This window comes from Panthera tigris, chromosome E1, assembly GCF_018350195.1.
Source record: "Panthera tigris isolate Pti1 chromosome E1, P.tigris_Pti1_mat1.1, whole genome shotgun sequence".
NCBI classification, from domain to species: domain Eukaryota; kingdom Metazoa; phylum Chordata; class Mammalia; order Carnivora; family Felidae; genus Panthera; species Panthera tigris.
Genome location: NC_056673.1, coordinates 9,693,795 through 9,718,384, shown reverse-complemented (window position 1 = coordinate 9,718,384; position 24,590 = coordinate 9,693,795). Strand labels below are relative to the sequence as shown.

At 42.7% G+C, this 24,590-nt stretch overlaps 2 protein-coding genes across 3 annotated transcripts in view; one reads left to right on the top strand and one right to left on the bottom strand.

Annotated features, from left to right (window-relative positions):
- Positions 1-53: 53 nt before the first annotated feature.
- Positions 54-14,364, bottom strand: ZSWIM7 (zinc finger SWIM-type containing 7). Its single transcript, XM_042967752.1, has 5 exons — positions 14,161-14,364; positions 11,378-11,399; positions 7,355-7,457; positions 3,064-3,168; positions 54-1,771 (listed from the first exon to the last, which is right to left on the bottom strand). The coding sequence occupies exons 1-5, from the start codon at positions 14,249-14,251 to the stop codon at positions 1,655-1,657; spliced, it is 438 nt and encodes a 145-aa protein (XP_042823686.1). The 5' UTR covers positions 14,252-14,364; the 3' UTR covers positions 54-1,654.
- Positions 14,365-14,446: 82 nt separating this feature from the next.
- The window catches only part of TTC19 (tetratricopeptide repeat domain 19), a 52,469-nt gene continuing 42,325 nt past the window's right edge, over positions 14,447-24,590 (top strand). For both annotated transcript variants that reach the window (XM_042967750.1, XM_042967751.1), the window contains exons 1-7: positions 14,447-14,693; positions 14,779-14,912; positions 16,603-16,713; positions 17,165-17,203; positions 18,122-18,178; positions 18,497-18,558; positions 20,642-20,736. In XM_042967750.1, coding sequence (XP_042823684.1) covers positions 14,510-14,693; positions 14,779-14,912; positions 16,603-16,713; positions 17,165-17,203; positions 18,122-18,178; positions 18,497-18,558; positions 20,642-20,736 — 682 coding nt within the window. In that variant the 5' untranslated portion in view covers positions 14,447-14,509. The remainder of the gene's footprint in view (positions 14,694-14,778; positions 14,913-16,602; positions 16,714-17,164; positions 17,204-18,121; positions 18,179-18,496; positions 18,559-20,641; positions 20,737-24,590) is intronic.

The following is a 24,590-nucleotide window of genomic DNA, read 5'->3' as shown; positions in this document are numbered from 1 at the left end:
CTGCCTCTTTTTTGGTAGAAAATGAAACTATTTTACTGTGAAACACTGTGAACTATTGTAATACAAATATTTTTTAATTTAGAAGCAATGGAAAAACAAAAGTTGGACATACTAAAAATACATACTTATTCCTAGGAAGGTGACCAGGAAAATTAAAAGTTTAATTCTTCAGTCAAGAAACTGCTGTATTTATTTGGGGACATGACACTCGAATAAGTTCTGAAGCAGAATATCAGATAACAATTTTCCTAACATTCTTCTCCGCATACTGCAAAGCCATACCCTAGAGGAAGAAACTGGAGAAATGGGATGGATCCCTCCTCTTCCAGACTGCATCTTCCCCTTCTAGAGTTAGGCAGTGATTTTTAGTTCTCTACCAAGCTGACGTTTGGCCAAGTTGCTGGAGCCCAAGTGTGAAAATTTTAATAAGTAAAATCCTAGAACTGTGTATGTGTATGACATGAAATAAAAATAAAACTTAAAAAACAAGCTCAGGGTGCTGAATCTACCTTCTATTCTTTGTTCTGAAGACTGCTTAAAGGGAGAAGTTTATACCCAGCCCAAGCTTCCCAAGTAGGAAAGTCCTGACAGCTTTTGTGTGCTGCGCCTCCACGGAACCCAAGGCTCTGGCCACCAGAGAACGCTGCACAGCCTGTGAGCAGGTCACACGGCTCTCCAGCACCTGCACCTCGTGTTTCCTGGGCCGTAAAGTCTCTCCCCTCTGTGTGTTCACTGCTGTAATATCTGCACAAGGACGCTGCAGGTGTGCAAGCCCCGCAGAGAGCATGCCTGGCCTTCCAGGCTCCCGTTCTGGCCATGAATGGCTTTCCTTAGGAAGTTCTTCTGGGCTGAGGTGGCCTCATCTTCACTGCCATCTGTCCTTACCCCTCACTCTCTTGGGGTCCAGACGAGTCCCATCTCCCTCCCTTCTAAAACTCTTCTCTTGGAGTCTCTTTTGCGTTTTCTTGTTCAGACTGGAAATCCCTAGTGGTTTCTCTACTTCCTTCAGGGCATGACTTTCAGTCTCTTCCTTCATTTGGCTTCTTATAAAGCTCAGAAACGCACGCAGAACAAAACCAGCCCTTTCCTTGCTTCAGATACACCTTTCTAACAATACAGCTTATGTAAGCTTTTTTGGCAACACCACCGGGAGCTGAAGCTCAGTGAAACTAAAACCCCGGAGTCTTTTTATAGTTGCTGCTGCTTAGCCATAGCTCTGCTCTGCTCTTTTGTTGCTGCAGGGTGATTCCCTGGACCCAAAGAAAAGAAGTAACACTTAACTCATCTAAACTTTTTCTTACCAGTTTCATCTACCATTCCAACCTCTTAAAAATTACTAAGTACTTCAGTAACTTAATCTAATTGCAGACAGGGTGTGATAGACATTAGGGTTTGTTTGAGTCTAAAATGCTTGATTCCACCTCAGAAATGTATCCAAGGGCCTCACAGGTGGGTTCTGATTTTCCACAAGAACTGTACAGAACTTCAAACCATACACACATCCTGGGTTGCAACTCACAGTCTCTTGTCCAGGAGGGAAGAGGGACAGTAACAAGAAGTCTCCAGAAGATTATTTCACCTCTCTTCCACGTGAACCACGTGTTTCCTGGTGGGACTTCTATTTTGAAAGATAATGATGCTTAATTTATACCTTTTATGCTTTTTGTTTCTTCTCTGCGAATAATATGTCTGTCAGTTGCTTGTCAGAGACCTTCAGCTGTCGGCAGGTTCCTGTCACCTGGCTAAGATAAACTGCCAAGAGATGCTTGCACTGGAATACAAAACACACTTCTGTTACTCGGCAGGGCCGAGATAACCAAGACCTGTCACTAAATTTAGTAGGAAAGGAGTGGGCACACAGATTAAAGACTTGCTGCCTAAAAACTGCAGATAAAGGTGACACAAATGTATTCTTTTCTGGAAATTAGAGGGGATAAAGGAAGTTTTACTTTGCCTGTTGTTTTGGGAAAGTTTAGGCCCAGCTGGCACAGGGTGTATCACCCACAGTGAGAAGCAAGACAGGCCCCTCGTTGCAGTCTTTGGCTCTGCCTCTTTCTTCCGGCCTTCAGAAAGCTATTCGCAGCGATGGCGAACGTTCCTTGACTTACTGTGTTGCTCAGTGCTTCCCACAGACTGTCTCACTTAAATCTGTCAGCTACCCCATGAGGACAGGTCTTATCCCCATTCTACCCATGTGCCCAGAGTCTACGCTCCCTTAACCACTGTGCTGTACTACGGGGGAGGGTGGTGAGCAGAACCCTCACAGACAGCAGCCTGTGGGGAAGTGCTGCGCCTTATGTCACAGAACACACAGCTTAGATATTGCAGGGGCCCTAATTTAATCCTGTCATTTTACAGGTGAAACAAACTTAGGGCACATCAGCTGCAAATGCGGCCTTTCAACAATGAGATGCCCAACTTCCCACCGCCATTCCCAAGATGTTTACAAAGTTAACAGTGTAAAAGAAAGGGGAAGAATGGAGTGGATACTATAATTTTCCTTGGGAAGACTGACAAAATAGCTACCTGCTCTTAGATGGGTAATGCTGTTCTCCTTTGGAACAGGGAGTTGTGTGAGTATGTCTTGCTCCTGCTTGGTGCTCTGGGCTCCTGTGACATCGGCAGAAATATCAATGTGCTCTCCTGCCCCGTGGTGAAAATCAAGTATGGCTAAGTGCCAGGCTGTCTTATGGGTGTAGTGGGAAGAAATACCTCGTAGCTGAGTTGGGGACATGCAAAGTCGCCAGCAGTCACTTTAGTTCCTATTTTTGTTGGGCCGTCTAATTTCCCAGTGCCAACTTTCGAGATTACCTTGTTGCCCTCCCCAAAGTTTCACCTGTGACCTTTTAAATAAACAATTGGGAAATGAATGTAGATGTAAAAAATGACAGTGCATTTTGGGAGGGTAAACCCAAAAGAGAGGACTGAAATCCAGGACAGTAAACCGTTTGCTTCAACAGGTAGTAAAAATTCTCACTTTGTACAACTCTTAAACCATGCTAAGGGGGCCAAGAATTTCCCTCCTAATTCGACTGCAGTGGGAAGAGCCTTCCCCATCCTCACCAGCAGGCTGTCACTCTTCCGCAGCACGGAGAAGGCAAACGCAGGACATGAACAGTGATGACAAGAAGCCAAACAAGTGTACGTTTTACCAGAACTTCCAAGTACCTATAAAGAAAAGGACAGATGGGATCAGACTTCAAAAGGTGCGCTGGAAAAGCGCTTCCCTCCCCTGAATTTATCCGCCTGATGACTCAGAGCAGCTCTGCAAACCGTACTGGGAAGGGCTGCGGTAACGTCTTACACAAAAGTGAAAACTCAACTTCCCCATGTACAGGTTCTGTCCTTGAGGACTTCAGACCACGAAACAGGAGTTTCAGGCTAAACCATCCACGTGAGCCATTTTGTTCCTCCGCCTAGTGATTTACAGGGTCTACTCCATGGACTGCCTAGAAAAGAGGTGGACGGGAAAGGTCCCCTCAGATACACATTATTGTGGTGTTTCTCAGCCTCTGGTATTGCACAACATGTGTGTACATTTCTGAAGCTTCCGCCGCACACCTAAACAAAGTGTGGAACAGGTAAAGAGCAAGCAGTGAGGCAGAAATACAGGTCTTCCAGAGAAAGTAGGAAAGGCCTCTTGAAAACCGTTTGAGAGCAAGGAGAATAAATAAAGCAAAGAAGCCTGCAAAAGGGATGACTCAGCTGCTCAGGGTGGAGGTCTCAGAACGAGGCACGCCTGGATCTGCCGATTCACCTAGCAGGATGGAAAGAGGACGCAGATAGGAGGAGGGGTTGGTAAGAGGCCTAGTCCAAGAACAAATCGCCTTGTTGGCAGGCAAGGGACAAAAAGGAGACGTACAGTGAAATTATGATGTGTCTGTGGTGGACAAACTTGTCGGAGAAATCACTTGTTTAGGCCTCTCTACCACCAGGGAGCCCAAACCAAAAATGTTAAGGGCTTCACTCCTGGAGTTAATTTCCAAACTGGAAGTGTAAAATCAGTATCCAAGGAAGCAGAAACATCCTGAAGGTTATTTTACCGTGAGATGCCACTTAGGAATTTGCCACAGGGCTTTCAAATTAGTTTTAGGCTCCAAGATGGCAATCTGAATGAAAAGGCCAGGATGAAAAAAAAAAAAAGTCAGCACTCCTAAGATTCTTCCTTCTTTCTCCCCAACAAAGAATAAAGCAACAGGTAAGGCTTCAACAGAATAGCAGTGTTCCAAGTGTCATGCTCGTTTGTCAAACTGACAGCAGCTAGAAAGCAGACTGTTCTCCACTTAATCCTGGGGAAAAACCCAATATCCAGCAGTGACATGAACAATTCTTAGGTCTCCAACTATTACCGATGAATAAAACTTTAGATTTCTTCCTTTATCTATCTCCTAGGTTTCTTCTCCCTGGATTTAAATTTAAGCAGGCACAAGCCTCTGGAATTCTACACTCACTTGAATGGTTCCTCAGCTCCCTTCTTTTAGTGGGCCCCCAATCCATGAGAATACCCTGGATGATGCTGAATAAATGCCAGGTGACTTAGGGATGGGAAGAAATTCTACAGGGGTTCCCTTGCCTGACGCTTTCAAAGGCTGGCTGAGACTAAAAGTAAAATGTTCAAGCGTCCAAGGCAGTAAACACTGTTGTGATAGCAAATTTTGAATTTGCTTCTCCCTTATCTAGCATCAGATGACTAATAAACCCAATAATAAGGTAAAAATCTGAGTCAGAAATGATTAGAACTGGAAATTGACCTCAGGGATCATCTAATTCAATTGCTTTATCCTTCAATGGAAAAATGACCTCCTCTTACAGGAAGTGCCCCACTTCTCCCACTCATAGTCTGGAATGTTCATCCCCAGAAGGAGACAGATTTTAGAAAAAAGTAACACGTGGGAAATAGGATACTGAGACCCAAGAGCAGACTCGTATGAACTTCACTTGGAGGACGTCTGCTGTGGTTCCAGTTGGGTTCTAAGAAGTATGACCCACCTAGATGGGCATCCATTCACAAGTATAGTTTTATTTTATGATTGCTCCAAGCCTTTTAGGAGCCATCATAGTGCTAAATGTATTATTTATTGTTTCCTGTGTTCGGTGCCTCTCTCTGAAAGAAGATTATACATTCCTGCCCTATTAAATACCCCTGGCTATGTGACCTGCTTCAGCCAATAAAATGTGAGTAGCCAAGCAGAAACATTAAAGATTGGCACACACCACATCCTCTTTTCTCTCTGCTGTGAGATCCACAATATTCCAGAGAAGGACTGCCACACCAGCTGGGATCCCTGCGTGACGATGTTTTGGAGCAGAGCTGCAATGAACTCTCAGTGGATATGAGGCAGCAACAAGACACAAAACTTTGTTTTCGTGAGCCTCTGAAATTTGTTAACCACAGCATAACTTAGCCTCTCCTGACCGATGCCTCCCCCTCCCTACCTGAACCAAAAAAGTTTACAGAAAAGCGACTCAGGTGACAGCAACGTAGTGGTGACTTTGCAGTAATTACCACTGTACCTGGAGGAGGACAGTGCGAGTATCAGGTTGACCTATGGAAAGAGACTAGCAGGATATCAAGATAGTGTCTGACTCAACTTTTATCATGTCAGAGAACCTCTGACTAAAGCCAAATTCTGACTATGTTAGTATACAAGGAAACCATTAAGGTTAAATTGAGGGTGGACGTAAGATTTCTACAGCTTCATTTAATTCAAAGTCCAAGCTGAAGGCCACAGTACTAGGAAGTTAGCATTTTTATGATGAATAAAGCAATGTGATATGGTACAGGCTGGGAATGAGGGAAGTTAAGTAAGCCGTGGCAACCTCGGAAGAAACAACAAGGCAACGATAATGAAAATATCTCAAACAAAATCTTTCAGACTTTAAGTAATGACCAGATCACAGAACTAGAAGACTAGAGGTGCAGGTCAGGTGTAATGCTAACACTGGAACGGAGACAAAAAGTCAAACTAAACGATGTGGGAAAAACTCACAGGCCCTTCTTGTTCCGGGTACTTTAGCTACATAGAAACCCCCAATAAACACACTAGGCAGAGAAATGGAAAAACCTCGTCAGGCACAATATCATTTAATAGCTGTGATCTGTTAAGCCTTCTGTCCTCTAGGTCTGTGACCTAGTCATTACTTAAAATCTGAAAGATTTTGTTTGAGGTATTTTATCTGCTAAGTTCGCCCCGACAAAATTCTAACAGGCAGCCTCTTTTAAGTAAACACGACCCGAAATTTCTAACTGTGGCACTCAACATTAGTCACATCATTTTCCTTAATGAAGAAATGAATGAAGATTTTGCCAGACTGGTTAAGTTATGCTACCATGTGAAACGGCGGGTTAATTCACTAACCAAAGGCACCAAGCAGGCTTTGCTCATTCTCTCACTAAGAATTAACGGACACGGTCTCAGCTCTGAGAAGTTCATCATAAATAAACCAGAATCCAAACACTGAAAAACTCCCGTCTCTTCCTGGTCTTCAGCAAGACCTAGATTACATACTAGAGCTGATGGCTTTTTTACTCCTTCCAAGCCAGACACAAAATGCCAATGTTCTTCATTCACAACCTTCCCTTCCCTCAATCTCACTGCACTTACATGGTATCATATAGCTAAATTGGGGGGCGGAGGAGTGGGAACGGAATGTGGCCCCATTTATATATAAAAAGAGACACTGTAGGGCAGCAGTTACAAGTCCCAGCTGCCAGATGTGACTGTTAATTCACTCTTCTGCATCTCAGTTTCCTGAACGATAAATACCTTGTTGGGTTTTTGGTGGGAAACAGCAACAAGACATGGAAATCTGAGTCTTTCAGAGTCTGTTCGGAGGCTATTACTTTACAAATCTACCTATCTTAAATTGCAGAGGGCAAAACTAAGGTCCAAGTAGACTGCCTCCATCTGGTATACTTAATGAATACTTCCTGACAACAGTTTTGAAAGATCACTTCTGACAGATCAATCTGAGCATATAGAAAGACCTCAAAATATTCTGGCATTTGCTTGTAGGCGACAGATAATGAACAAGATGGAAATATCAACCCAGTTTTTTGAGGAAAAGTGCTTGTTATCAAACCTGGGAAAGAAAAGTCAACTATACTCCCTTAGACTTGAGAAAACCGCCTCTCCACATCATTGCTGGTTCTGTATGCTGCTCCTGGGCAGGGTTAATAGGTCATATTTATCTTATCTTAATTACTAATACTTAATTTTACTAAGCTGGGTCAAATGTTCTTCTATAATCCAGGAAATATTTAAGGCTGGTCATCAGTTTCCATTGAGATTCACGAAAACATTTTGTCCTAAGGGATTTCTTGCTGAGATAATCCCCACCTCTGGATTTCTACCTGGTAAACACGCCTCCCACTGGGCGATGAGATTAAGGTGATGGACTGTCGATCAACAAGGTCCAAGGCCTGAATGGCTGATGGGCCAAAGATGAACTTCAGCCTGAGAAACAGAGAGGCTACAGGTTAGACTGCCTGTCACCTCAGCAACTTCGCCCAAAGGATCACGACTGGCAGTTGCAAACAATTCATTTCATTTTAATTTGAAAAAAAAAAAAAAGGCAATATAGGAGAAACCCATGTAATTAACCCCCCAGAATGTTACCATGTTTGCAGATAAAACCCTGTTTATACTTCATAGTGCTTCCTGTTCTTATTCCCAACTTCCTTTCATCCCTGAGGCAACTGCATGCATTGGTTGGTTTCCTTCCTGTTAACGTTTTTATATTTTATTATACTTAGTACATTGAATACGTATACTTCGCACACACACGCATATACATACGTATACATATATATACATGTGGTATTGTAAGTTTTTTCATTACTATTTTTTTTAATGTTATTTAAATCCAGGGGTGCCTGGGTGGCTCAGTTGGTTGAGCGTTCGATTTCGGCTCAGGTCATGATCTCGCAGTCTGTGGGTTCAAGCCCCGCATTGGGCTCTGCGCTGACAGCTTGGAGCCTGGAGCCTGGAGCCTGCTTCACATTCTGTGTCTCCCTCTCTTTCTGTTCCTCCCCTGCTTGCATTCTGTCTCTCTCTCTCAAAAATAAAGATTAAAACAAAAAAAGGGTTTTTTTATTTTTATTTAAATCCAGGTCAGTTAACATATAGTGTAATGTTTTCAGGATGTCTTATAAGTTTTAAAACATAAAAGATATATTGTAGGCATTTTTGGCAACCTGTTTTTTTTTTCAATGTGCTTTTAAAAATGATGCATATTATATATATGTATATTCATGTATCTATGTATCTATTCATGTATCTGTATCTATTAAGATTTTACTTTATTTTACTTAAAGTTTATTTATTTTGAAAGAAAGAGCATGAGCAGGGTAGGGGCAGAGAGAGAGGGAGAGAGAGAGAGAGAGAGAGAGAGAGAGAGAGAGAGAGAGAATCCCAAGCAGGCTCCATGCTGTCAGAGCAGAGCCCGATGCGGGGCTCAAGCTCATGAACTGTGAGATCATAACCTGAGCTGAAATCAAGAGTCAAGACGCTTAACCAGCTGAGCCATCTAGGCACCCCAAGGTTTTATTTTTAAGTGATCTCTATACCCAATGTGGGGCTTGAACTCACAACCCCGAGATCAAGAGTTGCACGCTCTACCACCTGAGCCAGCCAGGCACCTCAATATATATTTTTTAATTTAACTTTTGAATAATATACCATTGTATGTACATGCATCTTGTTTTTTAAGTACCCTATTGACAGGCATTCTGATCATTTCTATTTCACATTATAAATAATACTCAATTATCCCTGTATATGCCCCTTAGTTCTTCCTGGTTATATAAGTAGAATTGCTGAGCCTTAGGATGTGTGCATTTTTCAACTTTAATAGGTGTTGCCAATAGTTTTCCACAGTGGAAACAGCGCAGCCCCACTAGCATTGTTTAAGAGTTCTATTTTCCCACATCCTAACCAATACCAGTATTGTCAGAGTTTTTCTTTCTTTTTTTAAAAAAAATTTTATTTATCTTTGAGACAGAGTGTGAGTGGGGGAGGGGCAGAGAGAGAGGGAGACACAGAATCTGTGAACCCGCAAACCATGAGATCATGACCTGAACTGAAGTCGGACGCTTAACCAACTGAGCCCCCCAGGTGCCCCCCTTGTCAGTTCTTCATAACCCCTTTGGTGGGTGTTAATTTGTTCTTTTTTGCCTTAGTAGTAAAGGCTAACCATCTGTTAAATGATCAGAAAAAAATTTGGTATGTGAAAAAATTCTTGTGTTAAGTGAGAAAGGCTGGGCACAAAATTGGTTATTTAGAAACTCTCAATCATGCTAAAAATTTTTTTCTTAATAAAATTCACAATTATCTCAAAATAAAACATTTAATTTAAATAAAAAGGCAATAAACCCAACTGTAACAGTGATTATCACTGGGTGGTATGATTGTTGACATTTTTCATGTTTTATTTTCCAATAACATTTTTTTACGGGTAGGAGTTACTTTTATAAACTGGAAAATAAAGTGGCCTGGTTGAACTAAAATGGGAAAGTTAATGTTTTAAAGAACTCATAAGATCTGACACAAAACATAAAGACAGAGCTACTAAGTATTCAAAATTAACATGTTCAACTTCTTAATTTCCCAACAAACCAGTCTCTTTACACAACAAACCATTTGAATGGGAAGAGTTTTAAATTTTTTACATTAACATATGAAGATTATCTATGGACAAAGAAAAATAAATAAAATTTGGTCATAACTTTATTAATCACAGTTAACTTTAAAAATAAACAAGAATTTTTAAACCTGCTTTTGTAACTTTATTGTGAATACCTCTTCAATGCAGTATTTTTTATATCACTCTTAATAGTTACAAAGAATTCCATTATAAAGATGAATTACTTTACTTTTCCCCAAACTCCATTTTTGGATAATTAGGGTTTATTAAATCTAATGTGAATAACTAGATTGTTTCCAGGTGGTTTTTTGTTTTTGCTTTTGCTACTATAAGCAATACTGGGTGAATATGCTCACTGTAAAATCTTTATGAACATTCATGATTACCTCCTTGGGATACATTCTTTTCAGTGGAATTTGTAAGCCAAAGAATATGTATGTTTTAAAGCTCTTATAACCTGTTGCCAGATTACTTTCCAATTTACACTCCTACCAGCAGGGTATCAATTACCCTTTTCTCCATGCTGTTGCCAACATCTAGGACATTCTTACCAACATCTTTTCTGTGGTAGCCAGTTTTATAGATGGAAAGTTGTGTCATTATTTTAATTTGCATATTTATGATCACTAGTAATATTAACCCTTTTCCCAAAATTTTTGGCTAATTTACATTTTTATTATTTCCCTATTTTGTTTTAAAAGTATTTTTTTTCTAATACATAATCTCTGTAAAAAATTTAATAGAGAAAAGGTTAAAACCTTTTCTAAACCTAAATTCTATCTCTTTTCTTTCCTCTAAGAAAGCCACTGGTACAGGTTGGTATGTATCTTTCTAGACCTTTAAAATATAAGCATACTGGGGTGCCTGGGTGGCTCGGTTGGTTAAGAGTCCGACTCTTGATTTCAGCTCAGATCATGATCTCATGGTTGTGAGACTGAACCCTGCATCAGGCTCTGCATTAGGCATGGAGCCTGCTTTAGATTCTCTCTCTCTCCCTCTCCCTGTGCACCCCCCCCCCACTCTCTCTCATTCTCTCTAAATAAATGTGTACATATGCGTATACAATTAAATGTCACTTATTCCTAGGTAGCTTTCACCTTTTTGTTGCTATTGAAAATAGTTATATTTTTGAACTTTGTACGTGAAGGAAAACAATTTTTAATTTCTGTAATACAAAAACTTTATTCTCTTGGTTTTTAAAAAGTTGTATCATCTACAAATAATGATAGCTGTCTTTTCTTACAAATAGGTATGCCTCTAATTTCTTTTTCAGGTGTTAGGCTAACAGCTACAACTTCTAGAACAATGTTAAACAAAAATGACAAATAAGACAACACAAGAATGCCCTGTACTGTCAAATGTGGTATTGGCTATTGGACAGATTTTTAACAATCCTGTCAAGAAAACATTGTTCTCAGTTTAGTAAGGGTATTTTTAAAAATCAATAGTTGATGTTGAAAGGATCTGACTTTTAAAACACATTAATGGGGGTGCCTGGGTGGCTTAGTCGGTTGAGTATCCGACTCTTGATTTGGCTCAGGTCATGATCTCAATTTGTGAGATCAAGCCCTGCGTCGGACTCTGGGCTGACAGTGCAGAGCCTGCTAGGGATTCTCTCTCTCCCTCTCTCTGCTCCTCCCCTGCTCATGCACACATTCTTTCTGTCAAATTAAATAAACTTAAAAAAAAAATGGTTTTTAAAAAAAAAAATTACAACAGGATACATACTTACAATGATAAATGCTCATCAGGAACTGTAAAACAAGAATGGAAAGAGAGTTAATCATGTTAAACCAGTGACCCCACAGGCGCAAAAACCTTTAAAAGACTGTAACCAAAAAGGTTTTTGTGTAAGATGGTGATTAAGTCTATGCATCTAATTTTACTTCTTCCAAACACCCCAATAAACAATAACACAAGGATTTTTTTTTTTTTTTTTTAAACATAAACTCCCAGGGATGAAAGGACAGGGAGAGACAACTGCTAAGATACACTGGAAAATAATTCACAAGACCTGAGGAAACTGAATCCGAAGCTAGCAATGGAGAAAACCAAACAATAACGTACCCTCTTCCCCCTAAAATCCTCAGAAATTAGTAGCACTGGGTAGTTTTACAGGTAGGGATGAAGCGGGGGGGGGGGGGGGCTAAAGTAATAAAGACTCTCTTAAAGTAAATTTTAGGGGCTCCTAGGTGGCTCAGTCAAGTGTCCGACTCTGATTTCAGCTCAGGTTATGATTTCACAGTTCTGGAGTTCGAGCTCTGTGCTGACAGCTCAGCGCCTGGAGCCTGCTTCGGATTCTATGTCTCCTCTCTCTGCCCCTCCCCCACGTGTGCTCTGTCTCTCTCTGTCTCTCTCAAAAATAAATAAACATTAAAAAAAAAGAAAAAAAAAACTTTTCAGACATGTAAGGGTTCAAAAAGTACACCTCATGTGTTCTTCTTCACGAAGCTACTAGTGTATGTGCTCTATAAAATAAGATAGTAAACCCAGAAAAAGAACATTGTAGATACACTACACACACACCTCAACATAGGTAAGAGAATTCCTAGGATAAAAATGGTGAAGGAAGATCTCAGGAGATATCCAGGAGAGCAGTCAGCTCATGTTCGATCAACTCTAAGCTCTAGGAGAGATTTCTATAGAAAAATGAAATTGATAGAACATCTCACTTATCTGAACATCTTGAGCAGACATTTAGAACACTGGTAAAGAGTTTGAGGTTGAACTGGGGATAAATACATAGAAAATTAAAGAAACAAACACAACCACAACAGCTGTAATTCCAAGGAAAACAAAAAGTTACACAGGAAAGGACAAATAATTGCTTCCTACTGGCCCAAATGTGATACATATCACATCATCATACAAGTGTAAACTCAAATCTTGATCCAAAAAAATTATCATTGAAGGATACAGATCGGGAAGAGTGTATTAGTATCTGGGACAAATATTTTGAAATAGCAGAAAAAGGTTCTGCTGGAAATAAACATGAATCAATGGCAGTGGGTCCTCGGTCTCAGCCATGAGCATCAGGGGCACCTATTGGGCCTTCTCCAAGAGTGTCACTGTGTATAGATTAACCCATTCAGACAGACCCGCTTTTTGCAACCACTGTTTGAGCTAACAGATTGGTTTTTCTCCCCATTCTTTTGGGGATTTGAACATGTTTGAATACCTGGCTGGCCTAACCTTTTAAGGGAATATACTATGTTTGTGTTAGCACAGCTTACTTTTCTCAACTCTTTAAAAGCAGGAACTCAAGACAAACCCTTTTGGAGTCCAATCCTTTTTTTTTTTTTTTTTTTTTTTTTTTTTAAAGTTTATTTAATTTGAGGCGGGAGGGGCAGACAGGAGAGAGACAATCCCAAGCAGGCTCCACACTGTCAACGCAGAGCCTGACTCTGGGCTTGATCTCACAAAACCAGGAAATCAACCCTAGCCAAAATCAAGAATCCCATGCTTCACCAAATAAGCCACACAGGCGCCCCAAAAGTGCAGTCCTTTTAAAACAAAAGCCACCCGGGGCGCCTGGGTGGCGCAGTCGGTTGAGCGTCCGACTTCAGCTCAGGTCACGATCCCGCGGTCCGTGAGTTCGAGCCCCGCGTCGGGCTCTGGGCTGATGGCTCAGAGCCTGGACCCTGCTTCCGATTCTGTGTCTCCCTCTCTCTCTGCCCCTCCCCCATTCATGCTCTGTCTCTCTCTATCTCAAAAAATAAATAAACGTTAAAAAAATTTTTTTTTAAAAAAATAAAAATAAAACAAAAGCCACCCAAGTGAATAAGCAGTGGCAGTTTTGAGTCCTGAACTACTATTAAGTGACTCTTTTTACACTGGTTAAGTAATTCTAATTTGTCAATGCATTTTCATTAGAATTATCGTCTTAATACTACTATGCTGAGAACACATCTTGAGATCACCTCGGTGATTTGGTAAGCATAGTCACAGAGCATCCTCTGCTGGTCAGAGAAATAAAAGGTGCTTTCACAAGATCCCGATTAATTCCAGTTACTGCGTATGCATTTGGGTTTTGTGGCTCTAAAATATTTGGTGCACGCAGGGTACAAGAGGATTAACTTTAAAATTAATTTAAGATTTTAGGGGCGGGGATACCACAGGCAAGTTGAGTAATTCAGAACCCCACCTTTCCGAACGTCCCTGCAGACTTCCGTGCCCTCCGCTGTCCCAGCCCGATGCCCCTTGTGAAGGGTTTCGGGACAGCGCTCAGCACTTCTGTTCCTACAGCCCCCCTGGCCTGCAGGGAACCACTGCGCTGCTCCCTGAACAAATTTAGATCTTCTTTTCCTTCCTTTCTTTTCTATTTATCTTTTACGAACTGGGGCTTGGTAATAGAACCAGACGGAATAAAGAACCCAGAGACCAGGGCCTGGAGCGCGGGGGCGGGGCCCCAACCCGGCGCCCCGCAGGCCCAGGGAACTCCGCCTCTCGCCTCCCCGCCCCGTCGTGCCAGGTCCACCGCCCGCAACGCAGCTACGCACGCCCTCCGGCCCGTACTTCGCGCGTTCTCCTGCACCGCCGCGGCCATCTCAGTCAGGAGCTCCTCCACGACAGCGGGCAACGTGAGTCCAGCCAAGGCGGCGGCCATGGCGTCATAAACTATGGCTTCCTAGGAGAGCCCAGAAGGCGCGACGCTCCGTCAGGGAAGCGTCCGGGGAAGATTCCCGCCGCCGGCCGGGGGCGGGGCGAGGCGCAGTGACGTCGGCGTGCGTCACGCGCATGCGGGCGGCCACGACGACGCCTCCTCCTGCCTCACGGTCGGGCCAATCCGACGGGCGCTCGGCACTGGGGGCGGGACGGCCTGGGTCCGGCTTGGCCTGCAGTGCGCCGAGGACGCCGCGCGAGCATGTACCGGCTGCTGAGCCCGAGTCTGGGCCGAGGCCTCCTGCGGGCCGCGGGGCGGCGGTGCCGGGACTGCTCGGCGCGCCTGCTCCTGGGGCCGGCAGGAGGCCGCGCGCCTGAGGTGGGGGTGCCGGCATCCCGAGTCCCGCCGCGCGGCCGGGGCCCGGGCCTGCTGCCGCTGCTGGCAGGTGAGGGGCGCGGGCCGGGCGGGGCCGGCCGGGCGGGGACCGGGGCGCAGGCCGGGCCCGGTGACCTCAGAGCCCCTTCCTGCAGCGCTCGCCTGGTTCTCGAGGCCCGCTGCGGCAGAGGAGGAGGAGGAGGAGCGGCAGGGAGCGGGCGGGGCCGCCGCCGAGGGCGCGGTGGACGAGACCGAGGCCGAGATCATTCAGCTGCTGAAGCGAGCCAAGGTGAGGCGGCCTTTGTGAACGAGGCCTGTTGTTGGCTTTGTGGGTGCGCGGTGCGCGCTCCGACTCCCGCAGGCCGGATGGAGGCTCCGAGGGTAGAATTGCCCGGAATTCGATGGGTCATGGCTGGGAGTGGGGGGCGGGGTTGGCGTCCGTCCAGGCTTGTCAGACCGCTGCAGTCTCCGGTGCAGATGGAGATGGCACCAGAGGCATCGCGCTTTTATCCAAGCAAAATTAGCGGAAATGTTTTTGTAGTTGTTTTGTTTGTTTTTTTGTTTTTTTTTTTTTTTTTTTTTTTTTTTATCAGGGAGCCAGCCAGGCCGAATTGCGCACGTATGTAGCGTCCTGAAAACGCACCTCGGTGTTCGGTGCGCACGGTTTGGTCCCGATCTTTCTCATGTCTTCCGTTTCTCCACATTCCTTCCTGTTTTCTCCTCAGGTTAGCTCCTCTCCACCATTGGGCTCCCTACCGCCTCGAGGCTCACGACGTCTGAATTTGTATTCGTGTACCGCAGTGTGCTACCGACATCCCGTCTCCACTTTGAAGGCTCACCTACCTCTCAGACTTAACGTGCCCGGAGCTAGACTCTTGATCCTAGTGGCCTCCCTTGCACAGTCCTTCACCGTCTTCTCTTTGCTCACACCTACCCCGTTTTTCAGCCTGGAAACCTCGTCATTGTTAAAACTCACAGTACCTTACCACCGCCCCTTGGTACACTTACAGCCCAGCTGCAAATCCTGTTGCCCCCGAAATCTAAAATATTTCTGAAATCTGTCCCTTTTCTCTGTCTCCTCTGGTATCACGCTGGCCTCATTGCCACAGTCTGCCGTCCGGTAGTTTTGCCCGCCCTGTTGCCCGCCTCTCCCTTGCAGTCTGCTCTCCATGCAGCAGTCAGAATACCTTGTTTAAAAAATGTAAATTGGGTCATATTACCTCTTTTGAGTGACTTCCCACTGCATTCGTGATAAAATCCAAGCTCCTTACCATGGCCTGCAAGACCTTGCATGACCTATGCCACCCTGCCTTCCCACCAATTTGGCAATAATCCCCTGGCTCATCCTTTTCCCTTCACATCTGTTTCCTTTCGTTTCTTGAATGGTTCTTGAAGACCATTCTCTTCAGCCTCTAGTGCCTTTGTTCATCCCCTGCTCTGTGGGTCATTTTCCCCCATAACTCTTCCCCATGATTCCTGGTTGACTCTTTCCTTCCTGCCTCAGTTTAACTGTCGCTTCCTTGGAAGGCTTCTCTGGCTCTCATTTAGAGGAGACCGCTTACTGTTCCTTCCCTTTACTTTTCTTCGTAGTTTTTATCATTAGTTGTAATTAAGCTTATTGGTTCCACAAGTGGCTTCCAGCCTGTAGGAAGAGAAGAAAGAGATGTAGGGCCAGCAGCTTCCTTACAAAATATGATGACATTCCTTATAAAATTGCTCACATTCCTGCTGTCTGCATCTGTTGGCCAAATCTTTGTCGTGTGGCCGCACATAGCTGCAAGAGAAGCTGACCGCTCTGTCACCATCGTAGATATACATCCTGGTGCGTAGCTGGAGTTCAATAAATATTTGGCGAATTGAATGACTAGCTTTCTCCTGTGTGTTGGGACGTATAGCCATATCCACTTCTGTCTGGTAGTGCGTACATCTGCCTTCTTTACCTTTCATTTTCTGTTATTTTCTTTGTTTTCTCTTTTCAGTTGAGCATCATGAAAGATGAGCCAGAAGAGGCTGAGCTAATTTTACATGACGCTCTTCGTCTTGCCTATCAGAGCGATAACAGGAAGGCCATCACTTACACTTATGATTTGGTAACTCTTCTAACCAGTCTGAGCCACTGACGATGAAGGGCGGATCCAAGAGAAGGGTTGCTAGCTGTCCTGATTTACACTCCTGCCCTTCAGGATGTTGTAAAGCTCTTTGGTTTTTGTTTTTACTAAGTTTTCTTTCGGTTTCAAATGTTATTACCCTTGGGGTGTCACTTATACGAAGTCTAAATCCTAGACCGAAGATTAAATATTAGTATTTGTTTCTTCATTGATGAATGGATCTAGATTTAGTTTGTCATCAACAAAGATTGGGCAGCTATTTGCACTCACACTGTTGCTATACTTTGATGTTAGCGGATTAGTGACAAACCTTTCTCTTTGAACTGTTTTTTAATTTAGAGTGTGAAAGCAAAAGGGAGTCATTAGCTGAAAGGTTTTGAAATAAGTAGAACACAGTGCTCTAAACTGAAAACAATTTGTAATTTGCTTTCAGATGGCCAACTTGGCATTTATACGGGGTCAACTTGAAAATGTAAGTAAGTAAATCACTTTGTAATATTTTGAATTTGTGAAGGACTAGCTTCAAGGGACCTCTGTTAGTAAGGGTGCAGGTGAAGTTGCTATAGCAAATAGGCCCCAAAATGGAGTGACTCAAACAAGAAGGTGTATTTCTTTTTAAAGCATTGTTCCATAGGTAGCTACACTAAAGAAGGGTGGGTACCTCTTCTCCATGAAGTGATCCAGAAGCCTGGGTTCTTAATTTGTTTATTTATTTTGAAAGAGAGCATGCACATAAGCAGGGGAGGGACAGAGAGAATCTGCCCTGTCAGCGCCGAGCCTGGCACGGCGCTTGAACGCATCAACAGTGAGACCATGACCTGAGCCAAAATCAAGAATCAGGTGCTCAACCAGCTGAGCCACCCAGTTGCCCCTGGGTTCCTTCTAAGATGTGTTCTCATCTGCATAGGTGAGCTGGCTCACCTCCAGCTGCCAGGAAGAAAGAAGAGGGAAGCGGCAGGCAGCTTCCTTATAAAATAGAATTTAGAAACTGTTTCTATTCCTTCTACCTGCATCTCTTGGCCAAAACTTCATCATATGACTGCACCTAGGCACAAAGGAGGCTGACCTGTTAAAACAGAGAAGATTCTATAACTAAAAAAGTGGGGGAGTGAATAATTAGGGGACAGGTTGCAGTCTCTGCCACAGGAGGTTTGGACGAAAGGTTAATTTCTGTAGTTTGTTTCTGCTCATCACAGAATAGTTTTTAAGGTGCCCAGAGGATGTGGGGTCTTGGTATTCTTGTCTGTTTTCCCATCACAAGGATATTTTTCTGTGTGTGCGTGTGTGTTGTGTTTTATAAGGGGTGACACATCAGACTAGTACTTAGAATCCAGTGTCATATAGATAGTGGGGCCCAAGTAAAAGAAAAATCTTTTCCTTATGCTTTTAGGCGGAAAAACTTTTTAAAGCAACCATGAGTTACCTGCTTGGAGGGGGCATGCAACAGGTAAGAACATTGCCTGGGATTGGGCCCCAGCTGAAGCAGATTTCAAAATAGTTTTGCTTCCTGGAAACTCCACCCAGCCACCAACATGTGCTTTGGTGAAAAAAAAAGGTGGATTATTTTTTTCCCCTTGGACCTGTATAGAAACTACCAGTCTTTCACTCATGCAAAAACATGGTTGCTGAGGAATTCTGTTGCCTAATTCCTCCAAAAGGATAAAAGCTATGGTTTTCAGGCCAAAGGCAGTCTAGACGTTGATCAGAAATAATCCATGAGGAAATTTAACTTGTGAATTTTCTTCATTTTTCTTTCTCCCAACAGGAAGACAATGCGATAATTGAAATCTCTCTGAAGTTGGCCAGTATCTATGCTGCTCAAAATAGGTAAGTATAGTCAGAATCTAGGTGTGGCAGCCACCAGGGAGTTGGGCTGTAGGCAGATAACTTTAACCCCAGGATGTTATATAATTTTCATTTACCTTCCAGTCATTTGGGTCTCAAAAACACTGGGTGTTACACTCAAAGCGTTCCCTCCCTCATCTTTGAAATCTTTAGTCTTTTCCAAGTTTTGCCCTGCTGTCTCCAGTAGCCTCTTGAGTGGGACATACAGCCCTCACGCCTCTGGCTGCACTGTGACAAAGCTAATCGAGCGTTCTGTTCCTGCCTGAACTGGGAAGGGAAGTTACCATTAGAACTTTAGTTTAGCTCTTTCTAGAAGAGGAGGGAATAATGTAAAAGCTTTTGGGGATAATATACTTGGAAGAAACCATTTTTGGATGGAAGTATCAACAAACCAGGAAATTAGACATAGTTGAATGATAAGGGGGTTGGCATGGGAGTGTCTCCGTGGCTAGTCCAGGAGACAGTGTTTTTAAAGCATGTAAAGGTGATCAGGTAGCTGGGTTTTAAGAAGGGGAAAGATCTAGGAGTGGAGAAGTGGCCTCTGGATAAGTAGGATAGGAAATCAGTGCTCATTTAAAAGTACTATGTGAGTTCTAAATCTTTATAAAGGAGAATCTTCATGCTTCATAGGAAAAGCTTTGGAAAATAATGTGGATGTGTGCCAGAGGTCTCAGGAACACTGATGAGTGAGGCCTGGTGCCTTTCATCCTGTCTAGGCAGAGTTCAAAGGAGAAATACCTAAGATATAAGCAGAGAACTCCTCTAGAGAGTTAGATCTTTTAGAGTATATTTAAGGGAAGATCTAAGACTAGCTTTTCCTTGGGTTTTTAGCTGCTACAGTAGTTGGGTACCAGAAGTTTGGAATGACCTCACACCTAATGCTGTAATGAGTGCTTATTGAGGCCAGGGGCTCTGGCACAGGTCCCTGCTGCCCTGGTCACCAGCTCCTTCATTCTCAGCAGAACCTGCATTTGGTTGGACACTAGATAGGCTAGAGCCTCTGAAGGCCTTTAACTTCAAGTCTTTGGAGGAGCTTTGAGGTTGGCCTGTGCTGGGGAACATTGCACCTGGAATCTGTCTCTTTTGGAGGAGTAACAAACAGGCCTGGATGTCGATGGGGTATGAACTTCTAGGATAAAAGAAGCCCAAAGCCAATCCCAGTGGAGAGTAAGATGAACTCCTGCTCATACAGGCACAAGTGTATTAGTAGCCCCTGGTAATTAGCCTGTGAGTTCCTCTATACCCTTCTCAAAAGTATTTTTTCATTTAGTTTAAGAGAAGCATGAGGCAGAAGATACATGACTTGGGGCTTAGGAATGCTGATAATAGTAGGGGGATTGTTAATAGGCATTTTACTCTGACTAGAAACATCTAGTGGGCAGCCTCCCCCTGCTCCATGTCCTGGCTGGATAGGGTCCCTCCTGCCAAGGTTTGGGTCTGGAGAAACTTCTGTTCTGAGAACAGAATACAACGTGGGGTCATCTGTTATCCCCTGGCAAAGCACTAGAGGAGAAGGGCCAATTTTTGTAGTGCTGCTTCGCCATAGCAGAAGGGCAAAAACCGGGAGTGAGCTTCTGGAAGGAGAAGGAATTTCTGTTGTGTTTGTGCATCTCTTTATAGAAACAAGTTAGTTGTCTTTAGGTCAGTCTGCCTGACGTTTGGGTGTCCTCTCCAAATGATTCAGGGTCCAGGATTAGAGAAGGCTTAATGCCTTCTAGTGCCATAATTAGGAATTCCATTTACATAAAAGAAGCTTTCATTGAAGACGTACAGGTTGGAAAGCTAATAAAGTTAATAAACCTCTCCAGAAGTTGCATAAGATCAGTAGTTAGAACCCTTGGTGCAGGGGGCCTTAGCCTCTGTTCATAATAGTATTACTTTGAGCGGGTGTAAGACTCCATTTCCCAAATGGAGAAACTGAGTCACTTGAAACTATTAGTGGGAGATGATGCTTCCCATCTTACACTTCCTTTACTAACAATATTCAAACCCAAGCTGGGAAAATGAGAATAAAAGAGGAGTTTGTGAAAAGGTGAACAGCCGATTGCTGATCTTTGCTTTACAGACAGGAATTTGCTCTTGCTGGCTATGAATTCTGCATTTCAACCCTAGAGGAAAAAATTGAAAGAGAAAAGGAATTAGCAGAAGACATTTTGTCAGGTAGGGAGACCTGACTGTTTTCTGGACATTGCCTTTTTTGCCACAGAGCTTCATTGTTATATTGTGATAAAGGGAAAGGTATCTGAATTGGGGGAGGGCAAGTTATCCATTTGGGGAATTAAGTGGCAATTTTTAAGATCTCAGCAGAGGGTTTGGGATAAGATGTCTTGTTTAAATAACTTGACCTTGTTTGTTTGTTTGTTTGTTTAACCCTTCAGTGGTTCATTTATTTGTTGACTTTTATATATGACCTCTGGAAAATTGGGGAGCAGAAAGGAGAGGTCTTTTTCTTTTCTCTTGGTTCAGCTACCAGTCACAATGCTAATTAATTACCTTTTGGTACCAGATATGTACGAAGTCATAAAAGATGAAGAGAAAACTGAGGTCTTTGCAGTTCATCCTCATTACGAGGGAAGAGTGTAAAGAACGATTTTAGGAACAAAATGGGATGGTCAGGAAGCTCTAGCTCTCGACCATTTGGGTTTCTTAATATGGTTTGAAATATTGGGAATTATCAGATTCGACACTGATTTCATAATTCTTACTTCACACATACTGTATGCAAAGAGCTACAAGATGCTTTAGAGAAAGAGCAGTCAACTCTTGTCCCTAAAGCAATAAATAGGACTTGAAAGAGTTATTTTTATTCAGTTGTCTTCCAGTTTTCTCTTAAACATAAACCAGTTTTTCTGTTCCACCACTGCACCGAAGCCACCCTTATCAAGGTTGCCAGTTCTCAAGCCTCACCTTCCCTACGCTGCTTATTAGCAGCTCTGACCCAGGTGATCTTTGACTCCTACTGGACACGCTTTATTCGCTTGGCTTCTGGGACACCTAACCCATCACTCACCTTCCCCTTTGCCACCTCTAAAGTTAGCAGACCTTGGGGCTCACACCCTAGGAGATAACATATAGCCCCATACCTTTAAATATCAGTTATACATCTTCATCCCCAACTTACACATGGACTACAGACATGAACTGGGTAAGATTGTCTACCTGACATCTTGACCTGAATGTCTGCTGGTCAGTTCACACATAACATGTTTGAAATGGGTCACAAACTTGCTTCTCTGCCAGTCAGCCCAGTCAGTAAATGGCACCACCATTCATTCACTTGCTTAGCCAAGAACCTAAGAATCACCTGTGATTCCTTCCTCATTCCTGATTGTATTTCATCAAGTTATATTAGATCAGGCATCAAAATATATCCATATCAGACCATGTCTCATCCTCTTGCCCTACTGCTTTGGTGCAGGATATTATTGTTTCTTGCCCAAACACCTGTAAATAGTCTCCTCAAGAGTTTTCCTGCTTCCTTGCCTTACACAGTCTGTTATCCATACCACAGGCAGAGTGATCTTTTAAACCTCGGTGCCTTTGCATCACCTTTAGAATAAATTTCAGAATCCCTGCATGGACTTGTAAAGCCCTATAGGATTTGACACCTGCCTACTTCTACATCACCTGCTGCTTCTCTCCCCCATGCTCTTTCCACTTTGACCACACTGGTCCTGCTGTTCTGTACAAGCTCATTGCCATCTCAAGGCCTTTTCACTTATTCCCTCCACCTAGCCTGTTCTCCCATATCTTTGCGTGGCCATTCAGTTTTCTGCTCAGGTATCACTTCCTCAGGAGGCCTACCCTAACTAAAACAATCATCTCTTCCCACCTATCCTTTACTTTTCTTCCTCACACTTGAAGATAGGAGTGTGTGTGTGTGTCTGTTGTGTGCTCATGTTTGTATGGCCACTAAAAGTATATTTTTGTTCCAAGTGTTTTTAGTATTTGTCTTCCCTAGCAAAGAAGGATAGAGATTTCAGCTGTTTTGTTCACTGCTAAATCCTTGGTACTAGAGCAGTGCCTGACATGTAATACAGGCTCAGCACTTGTTGAATGTAGGAACAGAAGACCAGATAGGCCCCAAGTAAAGTTTCAGTGTGGTGTAGAGGCTTTGAGGGAATTCACAAAAGATGTAAAGATGAGTCTAGCTATCAAATAATTCACTTTTGAACTATCTACACTCCTGCTGTCTTTCATTTGTAGAATTGACTATAGACAGTTCCTTAAAAGTTTCTGACTTCCAGAAATAATACCAGTGCATGTAAGACAATTTAGGAAAGCATTAGGAAGGAGGTGACAAAGATCATCTGTAATACTACAAAGAAGGAACTACTGTTTATTTTCTGGTGTATGTCTTTCCAGACTTGTTTTCCCCCCTGTGCTGTTTACATCTTAAGAAATAAGGGATCATACTGTATATGCTTTTTTTTTTTTTTAACTTAGTAGTATATTGTGAAAACACTTTTTTCTAGGCACAGGAACTCTTGTTGGAAAGAGCAAACTAATTTCTGTTATAAACATGGTTTTTACATTTTACTAGTTATGCAATAAATAAAATGTTACATTATTCTTAATCCTGTTTTTTCTAAAGAAATATCACTCAATTATTTATTTATTTTTTAAATATATAGAGAGAGAGGTGGGGAGGGGCAGAGAGAGAGGGAGACCTAGAATCCCAAGCAGGCTCTGAGTTGCCTCTACAGAGCCGGATGTGGGGCCTAACTCATGAACTGTGAGATAATGACCTGAGCTGAAATCAAGAGTCGGAAGCTTAACCGACTGAGCCACCCAGGCACCCCTGTTATCACTCAGTTTTAAACAAAGTACATCCGTTGTCAAATTTATGTGCTTTTTATTTACCTTACTAACTATCCCAAAAGCGTATTACTTAAGTTCATGTATAAACTCGGTATAGGGTACTTATTTTGTTTCTCGTATTATAAATATGTACGTAATTACGGAGGAAGTACTCATACAAAATTAAGTGAAAACAGTAGATTACTAAACAGTGTAGGAGGAGCCCACTTTTCTAGAATATGTAGATTAAATGTAGGTATAGAGCAGGACTGAATGATACCAAAATATAGACAGTGATTACTTCTGGTTGTTAGATTTATAGGGCATTTATATCTTATGTGTGTTTTTCTGGATATTCTATAATTTTTTGGAACAATGTTTTAAATTACTCTTATCCATATAGTATCAAAAGTCAAAAGATGTTATAAGACTTAATTTAAAAACATTTCCTTGCCACACATCTTCCTAGGGTAATTTTCAACTCTTAACCAATTTCTTCCGGTATTTTCCTTCATATTTCTAAAATAACATATCAAACTATTTTTGTAATTAGTATTTTTAGACTCTGTTAGCTTATAGAAAAGGGAACATTTAGTGTAACTTTTTGGTCGTGTCTATAGTATTACGAATATATGAGTGGCGTTAGCTGTTGAGCCAAGTAACATGACCATGTAGTTGCATTTTCTTTTGTGTGAACAACTCTTTGTTTCCTCTGAAGTCAATAGTTAACTGGATTTTTTCTGTTGCTTGTTTTTTATGTGTTTGACAAGTTCTTCTGTTAACCATAGTATTTGCTCTGAATTCCTAAGGTTTTCTGGGGCTCTGGTACCTACTGGCTTACTTCTCGCTGGCCTAGCTGTTTGTAGCATTCAGTCCTGATCTTTCTGTCATGTGCTCAGTCACTTCCCACTTTTTTCTCTGCTTGTCACCGCCCACAATTTTTGATCTTTGTCATCTCTACTTTGCTTTTCCTTGTAACTTTCTATCTTTTTCATCCTTTAACATTGATTTTAGTGATGTTTTGGGAGGGAGGAGAGATAAATGAATGCATGTGTTCTGTCCAGAACGGTGTATCCTCATGAAAGTGAGGTCTTCTGTTACAACATAAGACAGATTCCGAGCACTGAAATTCCGGGTCAGAGGAGCACATTTTAAACTTGTTGGCGCGGGGCGCCTGGGTGGCTTGGTCGGTTAAACGTCCGACTTCAGCTCAG